The sequence below is a fragment of the Thamnophis sirtalis genome, unplaced genomic scaffold (assembly GCF_051295495.1).
Source record: "Thamnophis sirtalis isolate CommonGarterSnake01/CBP01778 unplaced genomic scaffold, rThaSir2_p1.2 scaffold_7, whole genome shotgun sequence".
Lineage (NCBI taxonomy): Eukaryota > Metazoa > Chordata > Lepidosauria > Squamata > Natricidae > Thamnophis > Thamnophis sirtalis.
Window position 1 is genome coordinate 64,898,397 of NW_028261387.1, and position 24,581 is coordinate 64,922,977.

The 24,581-nt window shown below is 38.0% G+C and overlaps 1 protein-coding gene across 4 annotated transcripts in view; it reads left to right on the forward strand.

Annotated features, from left to right (window-relative positions):
• The first annotated feature begins 2,465 nt into the window (after positions 1-2,465).
• TOX2 (TOX high mobility group box family member 2) overlaps positions 2,466-24,581 on the forward strand; it is a 209,452-nt gene continuing 187,336 nt past the window's right edge. The window contains exon 1 of one of the 4 annotated variants that reach the window (XM_087720317.1): positions 2,466-2,701. In XM_087720317.1, the coding sequence (XP_087576443.1) occupies positions 2,600-2,701 (102 nt within the window). In that variant the 5' untranslated portion in view covers positions 2,466-2,599. Of the gene's footprint in view, positions 2,702-3,624; positions 3,670-24,581 lie in introns of those variants that run through there. The other 3 variants (XM_087720314.1, XM_014069267.2, XM_087720315.1) reach the window with 3 other exon arrangements.

The window sequence follows — 24,581 nt, forward strand, 5'->3', positions numbered from 1 at the left end:
GTGTTCATGTTTCCTACAATAGATATGGTCAATATCAAGGATAAGCTAAACAGCTGTTATGCTTATGGCATCAACTTTTTCTTTTTCTTAAATAATTGCTTTTAGTAGAATAATGGCTATGTCTTTCTTACTTTTTTCCCATAACACTGTAGTCTATTTTCCCATGATTTTTCTACAGTATCCATTCCTATTCCCCCCCAGTGTCTTTTCTGTGTTTCCTATGTATGTATATTTGTGTGTGTGTGTGTGTGTGTGTGTATGTGTGTGTGTGTGTGTGTGTGTGTGTATGTATGTATGTATGTATGTATGTATGTATGTATGTATGTATGGCAGGAATGGAATAAAATACTAATTCCTTCCTTCCTGTTGGCTCCTTCTCTACCTCAAATGTTCCCATCCAATCATAAGAAGATTTCCGTAACTTTTAAGTAGTGGTACCTGAATTTATTTATTTTTTCCTCTTCCCTCTCTTTTGCCTTTTCCTTTTTATCACTTGTTTTGGACTGAGTGCTTCAAAACTGTTTTTTATTTAATTTCTGAAATGCTCAGATAGTATTTTGGGTGAAAGAATGAGGTAAAATATTTTAAACAATTATTTCTCTGTTGATTGCTATGTTCAACATGATCTAGCCCTTTGGAATGCTTGAAATTATATTGTACTCCAAGTAATATAAGATTATAAATATCTGAGAATAATGATTGGTTTTAACCTACACATACTGAGGTGCTAATACATTCTGAGCTGGTATTGTTCCTCTGATGCAGAATATAAAATGGAAAACATAAACAAACCTTTTCAGCCTTTCTACCATTCTACCTGCCACTTCTATTTTTTAAAGAAACAATCATTTGATATAAAGATTACATATAATTTATTTTGCTAATATTATCATACTGTGCCTCTTTAATGTTGGCTTATACTGAGATACAGGCCCAGTTTTAATATTATAGTGCTATGTTGTGGAAAAGCTCATAATTAAGAGATGATCAGCTTTACTGTTTTTGCACTGGAATAAAGTATACAGATTTGTATACTTTCTTTCCCCCTTTCCTGGCAAGTTTATATACATATTATAGATAGTTTGTTGCAACAAAAATATTAAAGAGTCTTGTGGCTCTTAAAAGAGCCAGAATATTACTTGCAGCATAATTACCATGTTCCAATTTGTTGGTTGTTAAAATGCAACAATATTCTTTTGGCTGCCTGGGCAGAGTGCCTGATAAAGATTGATTTATTCAATGGATGATTAAATCTGGTCCAGACAGTCATGTTGGTTTAGGATTGGGAAGAGTTAGATTCAAATTTCTACCAAACCATTTAGATTTTGGGTGTCCTTGGGCCAGCTGCCAATTTTAAACATAACCTCATAGGCCTGTTTTGAGGAGGACAGGCAAGTAGATAAGGGCATGGAGAAAAATCCTTTCTATGCCACTTATAACTCCTTGGAAGAAAAGAAGTATACTAAATAAACCTGGAGGAATCCTGTGTTGTAGGAAAATCTAATTGGAAAACAGGCTGTTCTATTCCAACCCACTTTCTCATAGATTAGTAGAGAAGCTTGACAAAACTGAAGCTTTGGTAGCAGGTCTTTCTGAAATGTTGAGAAAGACCCCTCAGCTTAGCCCACCCTTTAATCACCTGCAGTAGCAATTAAAACAAGATTCTGCTACGAGATCCAGGGATACATGGGAGGGGAAAAAAAGCGAGAAGGGGGGCGTGTGGAAAAGTTTAATCGCAGTTTCTCTGCGAAACGGGCCTGCCCGTTATTTTCTTGGGAAAAGGCCTGAACCCTCTTCTTGGAATTTAGCACAAAACTTGGCGGGCGCAATAGGCAGGTTAGGAGGGTCGCGTTCCGACGACCAACTTTTCCTTTTTCCTTCCTTGGGAGGCTTTACTCCAAACAGGTCCGCACAACGCGAAACGCCCGACTATCAAACCGTGTTTCCGCACGTAGTTTCGCCACAAGAAACGTGCGCCCCTTTTCCTGTGGGACCGCGAGTCTGGCTCTTTTCTCCCCTGGGGGGGGGGATCTTCCTAGATCGCACGCGGAAGGGGGAGCGAGCCCTGGACGGCTGTCGGTTTTCTCCGAGCCCTTCCTTCCCCAGGCGGAGGGGAGAGGGGGGAGAGAGAAAGAAAAACAATCACTTTCTTCTTCCCAGCTCACTCTTTTTTTTCCTACGGACCCTGCCCTACACGCCGGGCCCTCTCCTGTTGGCTTGCTTGCCCAGGCAGGGCAAGTCCCGAGCAGCGCGCGGGTGTTTGGAGCTGCCCCGTGGCGGGTCCCAACGCGCGGTCCGAAAGGCTGCAGGGAGAGGCTTGACCCAGCCCAGCCCGAGCAGGTCCCGGGCGCTCTTCCCCTCCCCCTCCTTCCTCCCCCACCCCCTGCCTCGGTGCCTGGAACAATAGAGTGCGAGAGGAGCTGGCTCTGGGCTGCGCGCCCTCCCCTTCTCCCTCTCCCCGCCTCTCCTCCCCTTTCCTCCCGCCCGCCCTGAGCCAGAGGCAGAGCAGCCGCCGCCGGAGGAGCCGGTTCCATGCCCCCTGGAGCCTCCTCTTGCCGCTGCCGCCACCTCTTTCTCCTCCTCAGCGCGCAGTCCCGGCATGGACGTTAGGTTTTACCCTTCCGCCCCCACCGCCGTTGGTTCTTTGCCCGGGGCCGACCCCCCTTGCCTGGGCCCCCTGGACTATTACCACTGCAACAAGGTAACGAGGGGCGGAGGGAGGGGGAGACGGGTGCAAACGCCAGGGCAGGGGGTGGGGGGGGGGGTGGAGGATGCGAGCGACTGAGGATGGTACGGTCTGGACGAAGTCTCGCCCCGCTCCCCATCGTCACCGCACCCCCCCTTTTCCCCCGAATCCCATTTCGGGACTGCTGCCCCTTTGCCCCGCACCGGCGGAGGTGGGCGCCGGGGAGGGGGGGTTACACTTTGCCGCTTTTGCACTGCCCGGGACTTTATCGCGCCCTCACAGATCGGGCAGGACAAGGAGTTGGTTTAATGACCCCCCCCCCGAGCCCCGACCTTCCCCGAGCCCTTTGCCCCGCTTGAGATTGGCAAGCTCAATCGATATTTGGGGGGGGGGGGAAGCCGCAGCCTTTGGCAAAGAGCAGCCCCTTCCCGAAAATCCTGGTGCCCGGGTCGCTTGGCTTGGCTGAAGGACCAAACTTGAAGGCGAAAAGAGAGCCAGTTCTACCCAACCCATCCTAACCTAACATTTAACGGCGTTGAAAACTTCTTTTCCTCTGGGAGGCTGAGTGTTGAAGGTGGCAAGCGAGCGGCGGCATCCTGCAGGAGGGAATTTCAAATCTGCTTTACTTAAACAGCACCAAGGCTGCCTGCTTAAAGGCTGAAAGTCTTTCCCATCTTGGAAGCAAAAGCGGGTGTAGAGGGTGAACGCGTGAGGGTGGGAGGAGGAGGAGGAGGAGGGGCAGTTGGTTGTTGGTTGAGAGGTCACTTCAGACCCCTGATCACATAGCTTAGTTTTGGTAAACACTATTATAAGTGGGAGGGAAAATAAACCAACAGCTAAAATTCTGATATAGGCTTTTTAGAAGAAATGTACTTTGGGGATGGGGTGGGGGGAGTGGATTGCCTGGTTTTAAGTGTTTTCCTTCCATGCCTGGCTCTGGTTCTTGATGGAAAATGTATAAGCTAAGGGAGGAATACTTTAGGGTGAGTATTTTTTTTTCCTGAATAAATTTCTCGTCTTGCTCAAAGGGATCAGCATATTGGCAAGGCTGCAAACCTGGATTTCGTTTTTTTGTACAATATGTTCTGGTTAGAAACTAAACCAATTTATATGCTCACGATTAGCATTTCCTTAACACAGGATTCAGATTCTTGGCTCATGGTTGTCAGACTCTTCTGTTGTCTTTTTTCCTAATCCCACAATTATTCCTGTTAAATATAACTGAAAGGACAGTTTTCTGACTATTTAATAAAATCTAGCATATAGCACAAAAACCTTACTAACCTAGATTTTGCTGTGTTGCCACCACAAGCCTTTTACTCTTTTAGTGTGGGAGGAAGCGAAAGAGGGGAAAAAAACCCAACATTTGCTCAGGAATATTTGAGCGTTTATAGTGCTTTAGGCAATAACAGGAGAAAGAGTTGAACATAATCAGAATGTCAATACTTCATATGAGTAGCCATCATTTCAGGTTGAGAATTACAGCATTGCAACATTTTAATAAAATAATTCAACTGAATCTGTGGATCATTTAATTAAGCATGAAAATGTTGATGTTGTTGATAATCAGGTGCTTTTACAAAAGTAATGAAAGTTGTGACATCTCAGTAAAGGGAGGAGGTTGTTTTGTTTCTATGGTATAATGATTTCTTCAAAATAGCATAGGTTTTCGATGCTGATGTCTCCCATCCCCATGAAAACATTTAATTATATTCTGAAACCTAAGCTTTACTAAATATGTGTCAGTTTATATATTACAGTAAACAGTTATTTCTGAAATGCATTTAAGTATCCTTTACTTACTAAAACATTAACAATGTTTAACAAAGAATTACTTGCTGACACAAAGAATATTTGAAAAGCCATGCAATATCAATCTGTAGAAGAGGAAAATAACCCCAAATACCTTCAGAAATTCTTTGTGTTTTAGGAGCTCAAACATTGTAGTTTCAAGAGATAATATCAAGATATTTGTGCACCTAATCAGTTATAATATAAACCTCTAAAATTGTAATTGCGAATCAAAAGAAGAGGCGAAATGTGATGCACATCAGAAGAAACTTGTAGGCCCCATGGAAAATAATTCTCTGGGATCTAAAATCATCTTCCACATGTTGGGAATACACTTGTTGCAATTAGCATAAAGATATTTTCATTTAATTCACCTTTTTTAAGATCATCTTTTCCTGTAGTGCTAAAGAGACAGACTTCATCCTGCAAAATTCTTCATCAGTTTTTTTTCTGCTAAAGCTAAGTTCAAGTTTGATTGATAACACTCTGGATGAAGTGATGCAAATGATCATATACAAAATACTGACCTCTGCCACGAGGTGCTGCTGTTGCCACTGTTACCAAGATCTTAGAAAAAGAGAGGGAAGAAAACACAGCCAGTAGTGTATGTATGTGGATATATATATGTGTGTGTTTGTGTGTGTGTGCATGCACGCATGCGCGCACATACACATACTGCATTGTACTATTATTTGACTTTATTCCACTTCTTTCAAATTTTATTTACATAATGAGAACATGCAACAAAGTTCTATCCTAGCAAACTCCAGTGCACAAAGAAAAATGGATTGCAACTGAAGCAGTATCTAAATCTTCTTTCTTTCTCAGTCTTGCCCTGTGTTCTACAAAGATGTTATCACTGCCTATAAAACAGAGGAAGAGAGTTTCATTTTGAAGGGCTTCGTTCCCTTCAGGATAATTGTAAGAGGCTCTGTTATTGTGGGTGGGCTAGTGCCAAAAGTAGATGAATTACCCAGTTTCTTTCTGCTATTCTTTTCTCTTCCTCTTCATCTGCAAGACTTCCACGGAAAAGATAGATGGGCTTTTCATGAGTTCTAAACTGATAACTTGCAGAAAGCTTTCCTCTTGCTTCCATCCTCTTTGGTTGCTCTGTTTTGATTGCCTTGCCCATCTTTTTTCTTTTGCCCTTTTCTTCTTACCTGATTCAAATTGAAGATCACAGGTTGCCTACCTGTATTCCTTCGAGATAGATGCTTTACAGCTAGATCAGTGGATTGGCTCCATGCCAAAGGTCCTGCAATTTGAGAAAGCCAGAGAATCATAGGTGCAGTTTGTTAGCAAAAGAGAGGTGTCCTTGAATAGTAAGAATTGAAGGAATGTTTCAGTTGAAGCTTAAGAAAAATAAAATAAATTTCAACGGGACCTGAATGAAAAGGGAAAAATGTATTTGTAGTTTTTGCCTTTCCTTACATTGTAGTTTAGAATGAATCAGGGCAGTTTTGAGTTGCTATAATTAAAAGAATGCTGGTTTGGAGAAGATTGAAATAGATTAGGCAGGCCTAACAATTCTCTTTTCTTCATGTTCTCCAAGAATTCAAACAAGAAAAAACTCAGAACATATTTTTATGTTGAAAGACCAAAAATATTTTCCCCCCAAAAATGTAAGGTCTCCTTCAAATCAGGCTTAGGTCTTAATGATTTCATGTAGGGGTTTGTGTGTGTGTGTGTGTGTGTGTGTGTGTGTGAGAGAGAGAGAGAGATTTCATATAGTTCCAACCATGATTACAATTTTAAGTCCAGACTTCTTCTAAACAGTGATTTTTGTTCTTTTGTGAGTGGGTAGAGAGAAGGAGGAAATGTGTGTGGAACCCAACATGTGTAAATAGCTGAAATGGAGGGTATAGCAGAAATACATTTGTTTTCGGGAGGATTAGAATTTAATATTTTTGACCTATGTTACAGAACTCTTGATCATTATTGGTTAAGCTGAATAAATGTTCTTGTTAGCATTTTGAATGTGGACATGCAAATGAGCTCACATGTGAATAGTAGCAAAAACATTTATAAGCCTGCTTATTTGTATATTGATATCTGAAAGAAGAGCTGAACATCCACATTAGTTTTTCAATCTTCCTAGTGTTACTACTACTACTGTTTGCCATTGGTATTTTGGTGCCAAACTTTATTTCCCTTTCTTTTAAATATTTAATACTTTTTATCCTCTTGTGTTGAAGCTGATTAGTGACCTCTGTTTAATGATAGATTATTAATGTCATTTTATTCTTAATAAAGTAATTGTATGCTACCCTGGAAATATATTTCTCCTTTAATTAAGATAAATATTATCCTTACTTCCTCACTTCTTCACATTTAATATATTTTATAATGATTTGGGTTGCAAAAATATGGATTAAATGACAGCAAAGAGTAACAGTTGTAAGTATTTATTATCATCTTCCAATTGTCTTCTTTTTGGTAGCCCTTTTATACACTTGTTTCCTAGATATGGATGAGCTTCATATATAAATCTATTTATACGTGAAGTGGTCCTTGTTTTTATAGAGTTTGCCTTCTATGGAATCATTTTAGTTTGCAAAAGCCAAAATATGGGCCTGTTGTTTCAGATGGATATTTAGAAACAGAGCAGAGCCCTCAGGCCCAAGGTTGCACATACTCCTCCTTTCATTTTTTCATTTTTGAGCATGTTATAAACTGAAAATATTGTTTCTTTCTCCTGAAAGTTGTAATACTATGAACAGGGCATCAATTTATTCTCCATAGCACCTGAGGGCAGGACAAGAAGCAATGGGTAGAAGTTTGTCTGGTTATCAGAGTGAGTGCACCATGATTGGAGGTTTTCAGGAAAAAAAAATGGACAACCATTTGTCCAAGATGGTATAAAGAATCCTCCCTTGAACAGTGAGTTGGACTAGAAGCCCTCTAAAGTCCCTTCCAGCCCTGTGATACTATGATATAAATTGGTATTTATAATATAAATCTATGTGGTTATTAAAAAGCAACAACTTGATGGCACAAGATCAATCAATCAATCAACCAATGATTAACGTTCACTTTTTATTTCCTTCACAGAGAAAAACTCAATAAATTTTACAGTACACAAAATTTATATGCCCAGAAAGTGGGGAGAAAATTATAACTTTCTTCTTTAAAAAACCATAAGTTGTTATGATGATAGTAAAAAATTATGCATGATGTACTCTCACTGAATCTCTATAGAGCAGAAGGTCCAATTTTCTGTCTTAGGCCTATCAGATCTGAGCTGCAAAAATCCAGATAACCATAAATGACATCAAAGATATACAGAATAGTCTTTACTATTATTTGCTGGTCATTTGGATTTTGTAAACTGCACTTCTCTTGCCTTTCAACAGAATGTAAAATTAACCCCAACCCCACCACTATAATGTAAAATATGATTGTGTAGTAAGGATGCGTAGACTCAAGATGGTAAATGTCATATCCCATTTGCTGCTTAATTATTTTTTTGAGAAAACTTCTGAAAGTAAATTAAAGTCTCTGTTTTTGACTGTATGTAAAACTGACTCTTTACTCCTTATCTTATATCTAGAATTAGGATGTTTAATTTTTTATTTTCAAAAAACTATATTGAATGGTGTGCAGCAAACATGTTGTTTCTGTAGCTGACATGTTACACATAGTTATGAAATCATAATGCTCCATAGTATTAGTCAGAAAATGTGTAGAGCCAAAAGCTTGGACTAGTTTTACATTACAGACTATTTGTATGGGACCCAAGTGCCCAAGGATAACATATTTTGAAATAGCACTAGCACTTAGCAATAGCACTTAGACTTATATACCACTTTACAGTGCTCATAGCCCTCTCTAAGCGGTTTACAGAGTACGCATATTGCCCCCCACAATCTGGGTCCTCATTTTACCAACTTCAGAAGGATGGAATGCTGAGTCAACCTTGAGCCTGGTGAGATTTGAACTGCCAAATTGCAGTCAGCTGGCAGTCAGCAGAAATAGCCTGTAGTACTGCACTTTAACCACTGTGCCACCACAGCTCCTATGTTGGGGATAGAGGGAAGGAAGGTTTTGGAATTACTTTGTGTTGGGAATTTTTATACTGCTTGTAAGAAATATTCTAGTTAATATATTGAAAATAATTATAATAAAAATATTGCTATTTTAATTTAATTAATTTGTGCCAATGGAGTACTAATGAGAGGAAGATAGATTTCCTTGTTCTAGCTTGTAAGAGAATTGGCTGTGATTAGTATTTTCTCCTAGTTTCATTCCAGCTCTTACCATAAAATTTTCTCTCATTTTGAAATAAGTATCTATGTAGCTTTGCTATTGCATACTGAATTCCATTTTTTTTTTCAGTCTGAATGCTTAGTCCTTTCTGTTAATCATGCATGAGTGATTTGGCACATTAAAACATAGTGAAAAATGTCATATCATTGTCTGCATGACTGAATTAGCATTTTGGGTTACTTACATTTTATTCTGTTTTTCAGTTAATCAACAAGTCCTTCATTTAAGGCCTTCTTGGTCTGTTAGCTTTCATATCACTACCAATATTATCATGCCTTTGTAGAGGAATTGCACTATTACACCGGAATTCTTTTGCATATATGCAATAATATGCATCCAATAATGGTGATTGGAAAATTGACTGAATATTGCGAATTATTCATTTGGAAGACTGGGTAAAAGCAATGTTGATGTGATTATTTATATAATTACAAATAGCAAGATGAAAACATGATTTTAATGCACATATAGAAAAACAAAGCTGTAGTTAAAGCAAATTGTGTGTTCCTACTTTCAGAAATCCATGTTGAAAGAATGTTGGAAAACAAAATAATAAATGCCATAATCAATGAAGTCAAAGAGTGTGGTTTTTTTTAAATGTATTTATGTTATCAGCTTCCTAACAGGGAAATCTTAAAGGCCTCAAAATTTAAAATGTACTCCTTATATTGTAAACATATTGATATACAGAGATGGTAAACAAAGAGCCTTTAATACTGATATAGGAACTGATATTTTCTAATGTCAGTTCTAAAAGTAACATTTTCTTATTGTCAAAAAGGATTTATTCCTGTTGTTCATGTAGACGATAAATCTTATCAACACTTCTCTCTCTATCTCTCCCTCTCCCCCCTTTCTCTCTCTGTGTTATATAAACAGTACTCAGCAAAAATTAGTTTTGCTCCCTCTGTATAGTGAATATAATAAATACTTTTAATAGTTTTTTGTTTCCTTTGGAGTTTTACCTCCACAACAAATTGCAATGCTAAACACTTTTCCTCCTCCTCCTCACCCCCCTCCTCTGTTTTAACTTAATTTTTCTCTCACACAATCTCAAGGAAAATAGTATAAATTGTAAAGTTTTGATTTGAGCCCCCCCATTTGTGGTGTGATTTTGAATATTGTTAAGAAGGATAAAAACTTGTCATTAAAATTCTTTACATTCTAGAATGGCCTGAGTCACTTGATGCATCCTTTCTGTTTCTAGCAGCATAAGCTTTGATGATGTGTTCATTCCATCTGCATAATAGAAAGTGTTTGAAGCTCTCTCTCTTTTTTTGCCAAAGGCTTTATTATATCAGGGGTTCAGAACTAAATAATGAGTACTCATTCATTCACAGAAAATGTTGTTCTAGCTTTATGTGTGGAAGAGGCTTTATTCTAGTTACTTTCAGAATTTTTTTTAAAAAAAAGATGTTTTGAACACTATGGTAGCCATGGCTTCCATGGCACGTTCTCATTAATTCTGTTAAAAGGATGATGCATTTAAAGTTGCTCATACATTTAAATGAATCAGAAGAAAGGATGGGAAAATTTACATTTATATAAATAGCATAAACCATGTGTGCTATTTAAACAAAGTCAGTGTACAGTTATATTACATGTTCTGTTACTTTTAGTACAGGGATAAAAACAATTTATTTAGCTTTGTGGACCTATAATGCATTTGAAAGCTAAGATTAATCTGGATTTATATAAGAAACATAACCTACATATTATTGTCTTGATTTTAGTGAATGATGGAATTGGTAGACTGGTTCCATTTGCACAGTCCAATCTATCATTTTCAAATATAAAAATTCTATATTGCCTTGGTAATGAAACGAAAAATGAAAACATACTAATGAAATTAGTATGTACACCATTAGTATGTTTCACCATGTTCTGTTCCTGCACTATCTCTGTGATCATGAGAATTAAACCTATTTAAACATAACTTCATTCTAGATATCTGCAACTCAAAAGCCACAAACGTTCAGTTCTTGATGTTGAAAGCTACGCTGCTGATGGTGGTATTAATCCTCATTTCAGCCTGTATTTCATAAATCAAAACACTTCTTTTCTTTCAGAGAAGGGCTGCTAAGGAACAAAACCCTTTGCTCTTCATATATAAAAAGTGTGACATTTAGTTGGTTACAAAGCTCATAGCATACACATGGTTTCTTTTTCTTTAGGAAATCTTACAAATGTATGGAAGAATCTTTTGACCCATACTGCCTTCTTTTTGCACTATTTATTTTTATTAACCACCATGTGTTTTTACAGACTCATCTGTGTAGAATCTAGATCTCATGCTTACTCAACCAGTGCTTTTATTATGTGCTTGTATTAATCTGCATAAAATGTGTGCAGAGACCATTTTGAATCTATATTCAGGCTATTCTAGCAGTAGCATTTTATTGTGAAGTCACTGGGAGGGCTAATGTGCACTGAATGCATTTTTGCCATCTACCTTTTGTATTCATCTTCTAACAAATAAAGCTCCAAATGTTCTTTTTACTAGAATTTGGATTATGTTGTATGGCATAAATGAAGCATTTAATTGTGTTTTCTAAGCAATCTGCATTAAAGATTTTTCTGTTCATGTTGTTTCTTTAAAATGTTTTTTCCCCAATGATGAATAGTTTGAATAGTTTGCTTCCGTCTTTCTTTCTTTCTGTATTTGTTTGTCTATGCAGTCAATTCCCCAAAGAGTCAAAAGTGATATGTAACTCTGGGTATCATATCTTGTCATAGGCTACCTGAAAACTTAATTCCCAGTTTGATTTCAGAATACAACTTTTAATGCAATGAGGCCAGACTTATTTCTTTTTTTTTGAAGAACGTATTCCAACTTGCAATGGGCATCTATTCACCATCATCTCTGAACTCACTAAAATTTTCTGGTTATAGGCCCCCTCACTATGTAAAACAATAGTTCTATAAATAATTACCTAGAGGAATATCGACTTTGAAGCCATTAACTATAGGTAAAATCTCCTTCCAGTTGAGTTTGATTCCTAGTGGTTTCATGGGCAGTTTCTGTATTTTTCTTGGCAACAATATAGAAATAGTTTCCCATTGCATTTTCTAGTGCCAAGCTTTATTCATGCATCACACATATGTAGTACATTAAATGTTTAAGTATGGATAAGCCATTGGCTTACCTAGATATTATATGGTCACACTGCCTCTATCCTGATGCTTTGAGCTTGGATCACAGGATCTCATACACATGAGGAAATACTTATGCATAGAATGCCTTTTATTATGTTCTTGATGTTTACAGGGCTAACCCCATTCCCATTTTTGAGTAATACACAAATAAGGCCTAATTTGTAATGAAATGGTGTATTGTTTGCAAGCCACTACAGATAGATCAAGATCTTCAACATTTAGTATTTCTCCAACTATGCCGATTTTGCAAGAATTTGGAAAAAATAACCACAGATTCTAAATCCAAAGTATTAAGCTGTTGGTTAAAATAAGATGGACAGAATGTGAAAAATCTGATTTTATTTATTTGATTTTTGTGCCCTCTCCCCTAAACTCACAAAAGTGGTTCTGGGTGGCTTACCTGTCATTAGAGTAATAAAAACTCAAGGAATAATAATAATAAAAAAAGCACAGCGAACACCAAAACAGAAAAATGAGATCAACCATAGCAAGTTAGTCCCTCCAGTTTTTTGGACAGATTTATCCCATACTCTAGCCCAGTGGAGAAGGAAAAGCCAAAACGTTTCTATCCCTTTTGAAAAATCAGTATGTTCAGGGCCATCCAAATCATTGGAAAAATGTTATTCCGTAGAGCAGTTAAAGTGACAGAGAAGGCAGTCATGGCTTTTTTTTTCTTTCTTGATTATATTTATTTATTTAATAGTGCTCCCATGCAAATTTTTCATAACAAATCTTGATAATCTGCATGGGTTTAAGTCTTTTCATAGTGTTCAAACATTAGAATTAATGATTTACAAACTGCTCCAAAGATTGTATGTTGTTATCATTACTACTATTGTTTCTACTATTGAAGCAACTAGTTAATGCAGCACTTTTCATGGATAAAACACTAGCCACTGTGTTGATATATGTTGTCCTTTCTGGATAATTGCACAGAAAAAGATGGCCACCTATTTATTGATGAGAACATCTATTTTTCTATAAAATGTTTTGGGTAGCCTTCTATTGATAACAGAGAAATAAAAGGTTCTGGGAAGAGTATTTGGTTGTTGTTTGCTTTCCTTTTGAATTGTGGTATTGGAGAAGACTCTTGAGGGTCCCTTGGACTGCAAGAAGATCAAATGAGTTAATCCCAAAGGGTATCACCTCTGACTGTTCTTTGGAAGGACAGATATGAGGCTGAAGCTCAAATACTTTGGCCACCAAATGAGAAGTGTGGACTCATTAGAAAAGATGCAGATATTGGGAAGGATAGAAGGTAAAAGGAGAAGGGAATGGCAGAAGATGAGACTCTTAAATAGTGTCCTCAATACAGTAGACATGGGTGTGGGAAAACTCGGGGACACACAGTAGGACAGGGTGGCCTGGCAATGCTATGGTGTATGGGATTGTGAGGAATTGGACACAATTTACCAATTTAACAATAACTAAGTATCCAAGATGATCTGCCATTTACACTTATAATACAATTTATCTGAAATACAAATACTGTATTATTATTGGGGACCCTTAAGGCCATGATGGCGAACCTATGGCACGCGTGCCCAAAGTGGCACACAAAGCCATGTCACCCAGGTTTCTGGTGCGCATGCATGCACGGTGATCAGCTGTCCTTCACATGTGCGGCCGTGCTGAAAACCAGTGTGCGCGTGCATGCCAGCCAACTGATCGTCAGGCATGCACGAGTGCTAGAACTTGATGTTTGGCTTTTCCGGAGTGCAGTCCCAACGAGCATGCACATGTGCATGTGACGTTTCCGTGTGACCTTTTTGGCACTCAGTGCCTAAAAGGTTTGCCATCACTGATCTAGTTCATTTTCTACCCTGGAAGTCCCCTGGTAATCTCCCATATAATTACTTTGCTTTCTCTTCACTGACAAAGTTGGCCAGGTGCTATCTTTTGCTAAATTCTGAAATGTTTTATATGAATGGAAATTGAACATACAGTGGATATAGAAAGTCCACACGCCACTGTTAAAATGCCAGGTTTTTAGATGTAAAAAAGTTAAACCAAGGTAAATCATTTCGGAATTTAACATAGCATATAAGATGTACAATTCAATTGAAAAACAAATTGAAATCTTTTAGGGGGAACTAATAACAATATGAGTTCTATGACATTCATAGTTGTAAAAAGCTGGAAAAGTTTGGATGAGCTCCATAGATACAGTTAAACCTATAACAAATACTAAATTAGTCCAGTTCTCATAATTATTGTTTGAAAATTGGCTCATATAGGCTAGTTTTGTAAAGCTATTTCCAGGTGGTCTCATCAAAGAAAATCAGGTGGCTTCTTGACTTCTAGTTATTATGTGGTCATAAGAACTGGGGACTATAAATGGGCTGTATGTGAAACGAAGTCTTTTTATGCTCCTAAAAATAGTTTTGCTTTTTAAACGTAGTTTTTTAAACTTGTAAAGTGTAAAGATCATGTCTTTCCCACTGAAAACTGCATTGCATAGTTCTTCATCTACTTCTGTTTGCTCCCATTTTAATCCCTTTGAGCATGCTCAGTTCTCACCTAACTGTAAAGTGCTGTTTCCTCTCCACACCATATTTTTTTCCCTTAACTTAACAACGATATTTGGGACTGGATTGTCCATCACTAAGTGGTGCAGTTGTTAAGTGATTCATGCCAAATTTTACAACCTTTTCTGATACACATATACATACACACACACTGTCTTCCATATAATACATTAATAAGCAGAAGAATGAAAAAGTAAACGGTGAGCAATGCCTGATAATATGGCATTTTTGTTTAAAGAATCAAATCATATCAGTTCATGCATACATGTTATCAAAATAAATCAGTTTTCTTACTAGAGAGTGAAACGGTCATGTTGCCATTGAATTGTAACCTAATCTTGTTTTGGCAGTGCATAACTGATACTTGCGTTTGAATTTGACATACTTTTTGAAACAAAGGGCAAGATCGACTGGGTGTCAGTGAAACTGAAGCTGCAGTTTTATACTAGATGGTACAGGTTTTTATACTGGGGAGGGCGGGTGACAGGACCTTCAGTTTATTTTAAGACAGCAGCATCTAATATTGCATTTTCTATTAATTTAATTGACATCCTGTGTTCTGACTTGAAGGTGGCAAATTAATTGTGGAAGACCATCTGTTTGAAAATTGGGTATGTATACCATTGCTGGCAATACATCATGTAGTAGTTTTGCAGTATCCAATTTAAATCAGATGGAAATGTTGGCCTTCTGAGAATTATGATCAATCAATATTTCATTTTAGTAATGGGCTCAGAGCAGAAAAAGAAGCTTTGTGAAGCCTACAACTTTTGAAATAATCTCTGTCATCTTAATGGTAGGATTTTCCTTATTCTGACAAGACAACAAGTAGGTTCATGAACAATACTAAAATTCTTTTCTAAATATATTGTTTTATTTCCTTTAAATATAAAATTTGGGCTTTGGTTCAATATTTCTTTTCAGTAGCGCTGTTAATTTGAAAGAGACAATGGGAGATGGAGTGTTGGGTACTGCTGCATTGTAGTTCTCATCATCTCTCTTCATTGGTCTTGCTGATTAAGTCTAATGAAAGCAGTGACGTGCGGTGAGGTTTATGGCTGGTAAGGCAGCAATCTTTTTAGACTTGTGGTCTTCAACTCCCAGAATTCCACAGCCAGGCATGCTCAGTTCTGATCTAAAGCGACAGCATTTGTTTTTCTCCTTTGCTAAATAGGTTTCCTTCATTCTTTTTCTTCTCCCTTCCCCTCCTTCCTCCCTCCCTCCCTCACCCCTCTCTCTTTCTCTCTCTCTCTCTCTCACACACACACACACAAAAGTTGGATTGGACTATCTCTCCTACACCCTTCCCTTTCTCATTCAAACAAACTCTCTCTCAAACAAGCACTTACACACACACACACACACACACACACACACACACACACACACACACAAAGTTGGATTGGAGGGAGTCAGGGAGACCACAGGAGGAGGCAGGAAGCCAGTCAAAGAGCTATACTGGAGTGCACACACTTTCCCCCAGCCCCGGAAGGATCCAGCCCAGCTTCACTGATTACAGGTTTGAAAAGACAACGTGACACTGCCTGCAATCAAACTACACTTGGGGAGGGAGAGCACTTCCCTCCAGCCTTTGCCCAAAGCCCCGCACCAGGAGGATGAAGTTTGAATTCCTCCTCCTCCCTCCGACCCACATGTACCTTTTCCAACTGTTTCAAGAGAGGATTTCAATTCTGCTCTTGCCTGCCATCATGAAAAGAAAAAAAATGTAAAAGGAAAAAGGCAAGAGCTGAGGTCAGGCTGAGCTAGTTGCTGCCAGAGTCACTGTGGATGACTCTGCTTAACTATTTAAAAAAGCCTCTAAAAATGTGCCGTCTACAGGAGGAGGCAGGAGAATGACGTGCCTCATTTACGTCAGGAATTCTTCGGCTTTTAACCCTTGCTTAACTCTGCTCGAGTGATCATAAAACGCCAGACTAGATGAGGCAAGTCGTTCTCCTGCCTCCTCCTGTAGTGGGCACTTTTTAGAGGCTTTTTTAAACAGTTAAGCAGAGTCATCCACAGTGACTCTGGCAGCAACTAGCTCAGCCTGACCTCAGCTCTTGCCTTTTTCCTTTTACATTTTTTTTTCTTTTCATGATGACAGTGGTGTGGCTCTGCCTCCCCTGCCTTCGCTGACTGCACATCCCTAAATGAAAGATAGGACTTCCTCAGTTTTTAGTTCTCTATGGCTTTTACCATATTGACTATGAATTCTGGGAAGTGTAGTCTTTGATATCTGGAGGGAAATTATTTTGGGAACCCTAATATGGCATCTGAAAGTACATTAAATCTTGGGTGTGTGAAACTGATATAAAAAGTCAGGATCAAGTCTAATTTTGAGTGACATCTCAAAACATTTCATTTGAACACAAATCAGAGGAATAACATTTGACCAAAGATAAACAAAGCCATATATGGCACATCACTTTGTCTTAGTTATGATTAATCTTGCCTTTTCAGTTTCTTTCAGGAACTGCTATTAACTAATCAATGAAATTTAAACTTTGGAAAGGTAGAGCTGGTTCAGCTTCTATTCAGGATGCAAAAAATGCTTGAAGGATTCAAATCTATATTTGGGATTTGGGCTCATTCTCAAAACAATGTCTCACGGGGCTATTGTGATGGAAATGGAGTGGGGAGAAATAATACATTTTCTTTTCAGAGTTCCTCAGAAGAATAATTTAAAGAAATTGTAATGGGATTAAAGAAATATTTCTGTGAATGTCACATTTGTGAAGAAAGAACTCAAAAGTCTTTAGGGCCATTTGACATGATAGCCAGCTCTGTGTTAAAGGCTTACTTTGGTTTCCTAAAAGCTGACTGAAAAAAATGTGAAAATTGCTCAAAGTTACATATTCTTACAGTACAGAAAACTGTTTTGCGTGGAAATTTTGTAACTTTTAGGATGACCTTGTTTTGAATAAAGTAAGAAACTATGTTGAAGTAATTAATCAGTGACCCAGGCTGCCCAAGGCCATGGATACAAGAGGAGGGAGTTGAATTTCACTGCTTGTTCCTTCATCCCAGATTTTTTTATATTGATGCAAACCTAACTAGATCTTCTCTTCTCTTCAGTGAAAGATGTCCTTTGCATTTATTATCTCACTTTCTCAGTTTTCTTGAAAGGAAGTTACACATAAGAGACAATGAGTATAGGCTTCTTTTGCCTTACTTCTGAAGCTTTAGAAAAGACTAAAAACATTAAAATTATGTTCACTGTAATTAGGCACATCCTATATACCATGTCCTTATATATCTTAGTCATAACAGTACTTTTAATTTCCATCAATATGTTTATTTTATAAGATAAAATTTAGCATACAATCTTCTAAGATAAAGTTTCATTTTCATAAAGTGCCATAGTTTAAAACTGACATGCTGGTGCAAGCTTTTAATAAAGGTAGTCCTCAACATACAGTACATACGACCACAATGGGGCCCAAAATTTATGTTGCTAAGTGAGAAATTTGTGAAGTGAATTTTGCATCATTTTATGACTTGTCTTGCCACATTTGTTGAGTCACTGCAGTTGTTAAATTAGTAACAAGTGAATCGGGATTCCCCATTGACTTTGCTTGTCAGAAGACTGCAGAAGGGGAACACATGACCCTAGGGCAGTGTCACTGTTATAAATGGGAGTCAGTTGTTAGCCATTTTATATTGTTAGGGGTTGTATATCTGACTGTTTGGTAGTTGATTTTGCTGGAATTAGAAGTAAGTTTAATTGTAGTTTTTTTTCTGCAATTTGGAATGAGTCTCTTATCTGCAAATAGTGTGAAATTACAAGTGCTGAAATCTGGAATTAAAGTTGATTGCATCAACTTCTGGGGAACTTAAAACACTGGATTTAAAAAGACAGCATTCAAAATTGCATTTGAACACTGGGTTTTAAACCAATTGAAATTAATTATTTTGGTTTAGCCTAGAATTAATATCCTGCCAAAGATAATTCAGGATTTGGAAGAAAAGGAAAATGGAATCTTAGTGATAATTTAAATCAATATTCAGGTAGCATAGAATAAATATCCTGCCAAAGATAATTCAGGATTTGGAAGAAAAGGAAAATGGAATCTTAGTGATAATTCAAATTAATATTCAGGTAGCATAGAATAAATATCCTGCCAAAGATAATTCAGGATTTGGAAGAAAAGGAAAATCTTAGTGATAATTCAAAGCAAAGTTTGAAGATTCTTAAATAGTGTACACATAGTTCTTGATGTATGACTGCTCTTTTAATGGCTCCTCAAAATTACAGTGGCTTTGAAAAAGGTATTCTCACTTATGATTGGTTGCCAAGCACCCTGGTATCATGTGATTTCCATTTGCAATCTTCTCTGCCAGCTTCCCCAGGAAGTAAATGGGGTTCCAGCATGGAACATTGCAAGCTGTTCGGCCTGCTGTGTGGATTCCCTGTTGTTTCTGGGAACTGGGTGAAAGAGCTGTCTGCTGAAGAGAATCGAACTCCTTGGCATGGTGGAGAAACAAATCTCCATGCTGAAGGTCTTCGTTCAGCTGTGCAGAGAGAAAAAGAACAGCTTCAGTAGGCAGCTTGTTTAACCAATCCCTAGAGGCAAGAGGGAGCTGAAATCTCATAGGATAGGCAGTACAGTAAGATACTGTATGTACAGTAAGATAAGTGAAGAGTGCCTCAAGCAGGTGGGAGACTCCTTGGAGGGTCTGGTGCAGGCCGTGGATGAGTGTCTCCCTCAACAAGGGCTGAAAATCCTGCTTAGCTTTACAGCCCTCTCTAAGCAGTTTACAGAGTCAGCATATTGCCCCCAACAATCTGGATCCCCATTTTAACCCATCTTCCCAGATTCGAAGGCTGAGTCAACCTTGATCCGGTGAGATTTGAACTGCTGAACTGCAGCTAGCAGTCAGCTGAAGTAGCCTGCAGTACTGCACTCTAACCACTGAGCAACCTCGGATCAGCTGGAATCTGTGTAGACTTCAGCAAGGAGGAATTTTAGTATCCCAGGGTCTCCCCATGCCCTCTAATGCACTGGCACGCCTTAGCCAGGACTCTTATCAGCTTAACAAGTAATTACCCAAAAACCAGAACTAGGAGTTCCAGGATTGACAGTCATTGAATGAAGCAGGCACATGGACAGTCTCGTGGTGTCTCGTTTAACAACTGCTTTGCTCAACAACTGAGATGCCATACCAATTGTGGTCATTAAGGAAGCTCTAGCTGCAATGCTACTTTTAGAAGACCATTAGAATAATTTTCAACATTTTAACATTATCTTTTTATCTTTTTAAAATGGGCCATTTACAAATAGATGGCTGTAGATGTAGAAGGGGAGCAAATATTATCATCAGGAAATTCATTCATTGTTCACTTTTGTGAGTGGTGTTGATTGACATGTAACTAATATAAGAATTATGTCTACCTTCTTAATATTTATAATATCAGACAAGAGAAATAAATGGATTTCTATGTTAGGGAATCTGCACCTGGATAGGGAAGGGATCTTATTATTTGAGTGTACAACTGATTACTTATTTACTGAAAATGTAAAACTACTTCAGATTAAATACTGGAAATGGAGAGTTTGATATAAGGATTATCATCAAGTTGTACCGCTAGAGTAGGGGTGTCAAACTCACAGCATCATGTTGTCATCACATGATGTATTGTAACTTCCCAACCTCCTTTGATAAAATGGGTGGGCGTGGCCAGCATGTCAAGCATCCAGGCCAAGGGCCACGAGTTTTACACCCCTGTGCTAGAGTAAAGTGGAAAATGTTGTTCTCTGTCTTTATTTTTCTTATTCCTTCCCATTTCCTCAATATTAGGAGTAGAATATTATGTTACCTCAGTAGCTTGGTTGATATATTTTTATGTGTATCTAAAATTATCCAGGTATGTCTGAAAGGAAACTATCAGTTTTCCTGGATCTCATACTATCTACGACCTTGTCTGGGCAGTCCTCTCAGTCACTTCATCGGTGGATAAAACATTGGCAATGGGCTTTGTGATTCTAACATTGGAGAGTCAAGGACTTTTAGGACAAATTTGCTCTTCTATTTCTGTAGGTGTATCATATTATTGACTCTTCCCATTACTGTTTAAAGAGTTTTTGGGAAATACAGTGAAGCATCAATTTAATGGACTGTTTTGGAGAAAGAAGGTGGTCTACTTTTCTGTTAAATTGCAAATTATGTCATTCATAGCTATTTATGTTGCTACTAGGCTGTGGTTTCCTTTCAAACATATTTGTATTGAGTTACTGAGTAAGATATGGAAGGAACAAGAAAACTAAATATGGGACCAATGTTTGCTCAACCATAGGGATCTGTCTTAGTGCTAATGTTAAGATGCAAACTAGGTTATTCACATCAGATTATATCCTTTACAATTGGCTGTAAATTATGTAAAATGAAAGCTAATTTAAGTTTCTTGTCTGATTGCACTGAACATGTCTTTTATTTCAGAGGACTCTTCTGATGAAAATTTGGTTTATTGCATGTAACATCTGTTAAATGCAGGTCTGTTAAACTGTTTCACTGTAATTGTGAATTGACCTTTAATTCCTAAAATACGAATGAAAAAAACTTATTTCAGACAAGTTACATGGGCAAATGAAAATAAAATAAAACCCACAGGTGAATTTGGCCCATTTATTTGGCCCAGTAACCTAAAAAAATAAAATAGTTAAGGATCATGCTAAAAAGAAAATTGTGCTTTCAGTTTCATGGGTAAGATAGCCCACATCCTTCCTTCTCTCTTCCCAAAAGAAGCTATGGGTGACTGTGCTATGGAATTTTGAAGATTATCTTAAAATCATCAGAAAGCAGAAATGAATCATCTAATAAACAGTAAAACTACAATTTGATCTTGTTTTTTAAAGATGACCATATGTTAGAATCTTTTGTGGTTGCTGCTGGACCGGTACTTTCCCCAGAAGATTATTTGTACAATTTATCAATAATCCTTCAATTAGATATTGCAACATACAAAATGCAGGATTAGAGGAGTTTTTTATTCAAATGTTAAAAAAAAACATATCAGTTTAGTAAAATGTAGAGATGAGTTCTTAATATAAATAAGAATACATTTCCCCCCATTTTTATTAAGTGAAAAAGAGCCCACACTTAAATTTGTTATTAATATCCAAAGAGGGATACTGAAGTTTTACACGCACATGCATACACACATATGCATGCACGTGTACACACACACACACACACACACACACACACACACTGGCCTGATTTCCATTTGTACAGTATAAGATGATATCAGAATGTAAACAACCCCAATGCATAATCTATTAAACTTGAACTGTACTATTGCTTCCTGGAGATTGTTTTCTATCTGTTCAAAACATTGATGTCACTATAAAGGATAACAAGCAAAAAGAAAATCAAAACAGATGATTCATGATGTTAAAGTTATATTGCACAAGATGACAATATATCTCCCTGACCCATTGTCCTCCAGATAGAATTCTGGAATTCCATCCACCAGTAACTGGGAATTCTGAGAGCTGAAATCTCAACAAGTCTGTCTTTCATCAGGGTAGGGGAGGCTGCATTAAGGTCAAATCTAATTTTCACAAACTCTAATCTAATCTTTGCAGATCCGTCTTTGCAAAAGACAGGCTTGTATTATATTTCCTTTTTGTCCCCATAATTTTAACTGTCATCTTGTCTCCTCTCATCCAACAATTGATGGGCATGAGCAGATTTCATTTCCCCATAGCGAAACTCCTTTGTTTGTAAAGGGAGAGAGAAACTATTCAGAGTACTAACTGGATGGTTTTGAAAACCCATCTACTTAGGGGAGAAATTCTGATTTTGATAGAGTGGAATGGATGCAATAAAGTCTCAAAATGAATTTCTGTTGCTTACGTCTTTTCAGGTTGCTGGACTATATGCAAAAGATGCATGTTGTATGCAAAAGGATCCTTGTTATTCTTTTCTATGGGTAGTGGTAAAACAATCTTAAAATCTTAGGGGCAGATAAACATTTTCAATCAGAATAGAGCTGGAAGGGACCTTGGAGGTCGTCCAATCCCCTGCTCAAGCAGGAGAATCTACACCTATGGCACGCATGCCAGAGGTGACATGCAGAGCTCTCTCTGGGCATGCGCGCCATCACCAGCTGCTCCCAAAGACCAGTTGACCAGTCCTCCTGATCTTTGAGTTTCCAGTGCCACAGCGTGTGTGAAGACCAGCTGGCGCGCCACAAACCCAAAGACCAGGTGAACGGCATGCGCATATGCACTGGCCACCTGGTCTTCGGGTTTTCAGTGCTCCAGTTTGGGCATTTGGTGCCGAAAAGGTTCGGCAACATTGACCTATACCACTGCAGGCAGTTGGCTGTCCAGTCTCCTTAAAAACCTCTAGTGATACCGCACCCACGATTTCTGAAGACAAGCTGGTTATTTGTCTTTATTGTTAGGAAGTTTCTCCTTAATTCCAGGTTGCTTCTCTGTTTGATTAGTTTCCATCCATTGTTTCTTCGATTGTCTTGCCTTCTGCTGTTTTGCAAAACAAAAAAAATAAGTTTTTTATAACTCCATAGAAGATTTCAAATAATTTACTTTTTGCTGTCAAGTTTTATAACCCTGGTACAAAAATACTTGTTTTAATGCCATGCTGAATGCATGCGCATGTATCACGCCACTCTTAAGTAGAGATCAATTGTTTGCAACATTTCAGTGCTAATTTTTTAAAAAAATGTATGCAGTCTACAGGCAAAGCAAATTGAAATTTTAAATGCCTTTTCAATCATATATCTTATTTCTTGAAGTATTTAGTTCACAGATGACTCATCACTTGCAGAGCTCTGACACTGGGTATCATAATATTGTGATATTAAGCTGCAGAAACCCACTGCATTATCAACGTACCTCTGTAAAATGGAGAAGGCAGCAGCTGGGCATAAAAAAAAACCAAGGCTTCAGTATGACAGAACTAAAATTGGAGTTGGCAATTACCACATGCATGATTCACAGTATTGTGAAGTGAAGCTACTATATAAATCAGCCCCAGTAATCATAGGGTTTAAAATTAGTCTGTTACTATTAACTCTGCTAGCTTTGGCATATGCTAAAGCCGCTATAAAAAGTGAATGGTGTAGCATGTTTGAAATACAGGTTTAAAATAAATTACTTAAGCAACCCCCCCCCCCCACCAGTCGGAGGTCTTAGGTACTCACAGGGAGAGAGTTTTGAGGGTGTTTACAAAGGTTTCTGTAATGGCAAATACATTTTATTATGCCATGAAGCCTAATAATAGCTCAGTGTCAGAACATGTGATTTGCATGTATGAGGCTTCACACTGAGGCCCTGGAAACTTCACAAATAGTTTCAGGTATCAAAGCTGATGATCTTTTGTTTGAGTTGACTTGAGTCCTATTCCAAGATAAGTTAGAGCAGAGCTGGGCAATGAAAATGCCTAGAATTTTGAGGTTGTTTACAAAATGTCTCAAACATTCAATGGGCAAGCAGGAACATGTCCACCTAAAGTGCTAAGCTATAGCAAAATACCTACCTGTTTCATTTTCTAAGAATGTCTTGAGATGGATAATCTCAGAGACATTTTGGAAAAGAAATATGAATGGAGACACACTCTGCTTTGCAGATATAACATCTTTCGGTGTATTTATTTATGATTTAAAGAAATTACAAAATGGAGTCAATGTAGAGAGCCCAGAAGGTAGAGGAAAAGTTCACTAGTGCCCATGATCTTATTAAATTTATATGCCACCAATCTCACTGTTAAGTGACCTTGGGTGGTTTATAACAATCTAAAAACTCATTCTAAATTATAAGAACCTTAGGAACATTAAAAAAATTCAGCATGAAGAATTAAAATATTAAACATTAATTCAGAACTAGATAAAAAGGGACTGATATGTAAATGATATGGAAGTGGGATCGTCTCCTATTTTACTAGCCACCTCCCAAGTGGGACGTCCCTATCAGGCCCCAGAAAGAGCCAGGTTTTCAGACTCTTTTGGAAGGCCAAGATGGTAGGGATGTATACCGCGTTGCTTAATCCTGGAGTAGAGCAGAGATGGTATTCTGCCGGCTTGACCTGGTTCGGGCGAACTGGTGGCGGTGGTGGGAGGATCCGCCCACTTACTCAGACATTGTCACAGACGTTCTACGCATGCACAGAAGCTCTGCACATGAGTGAAA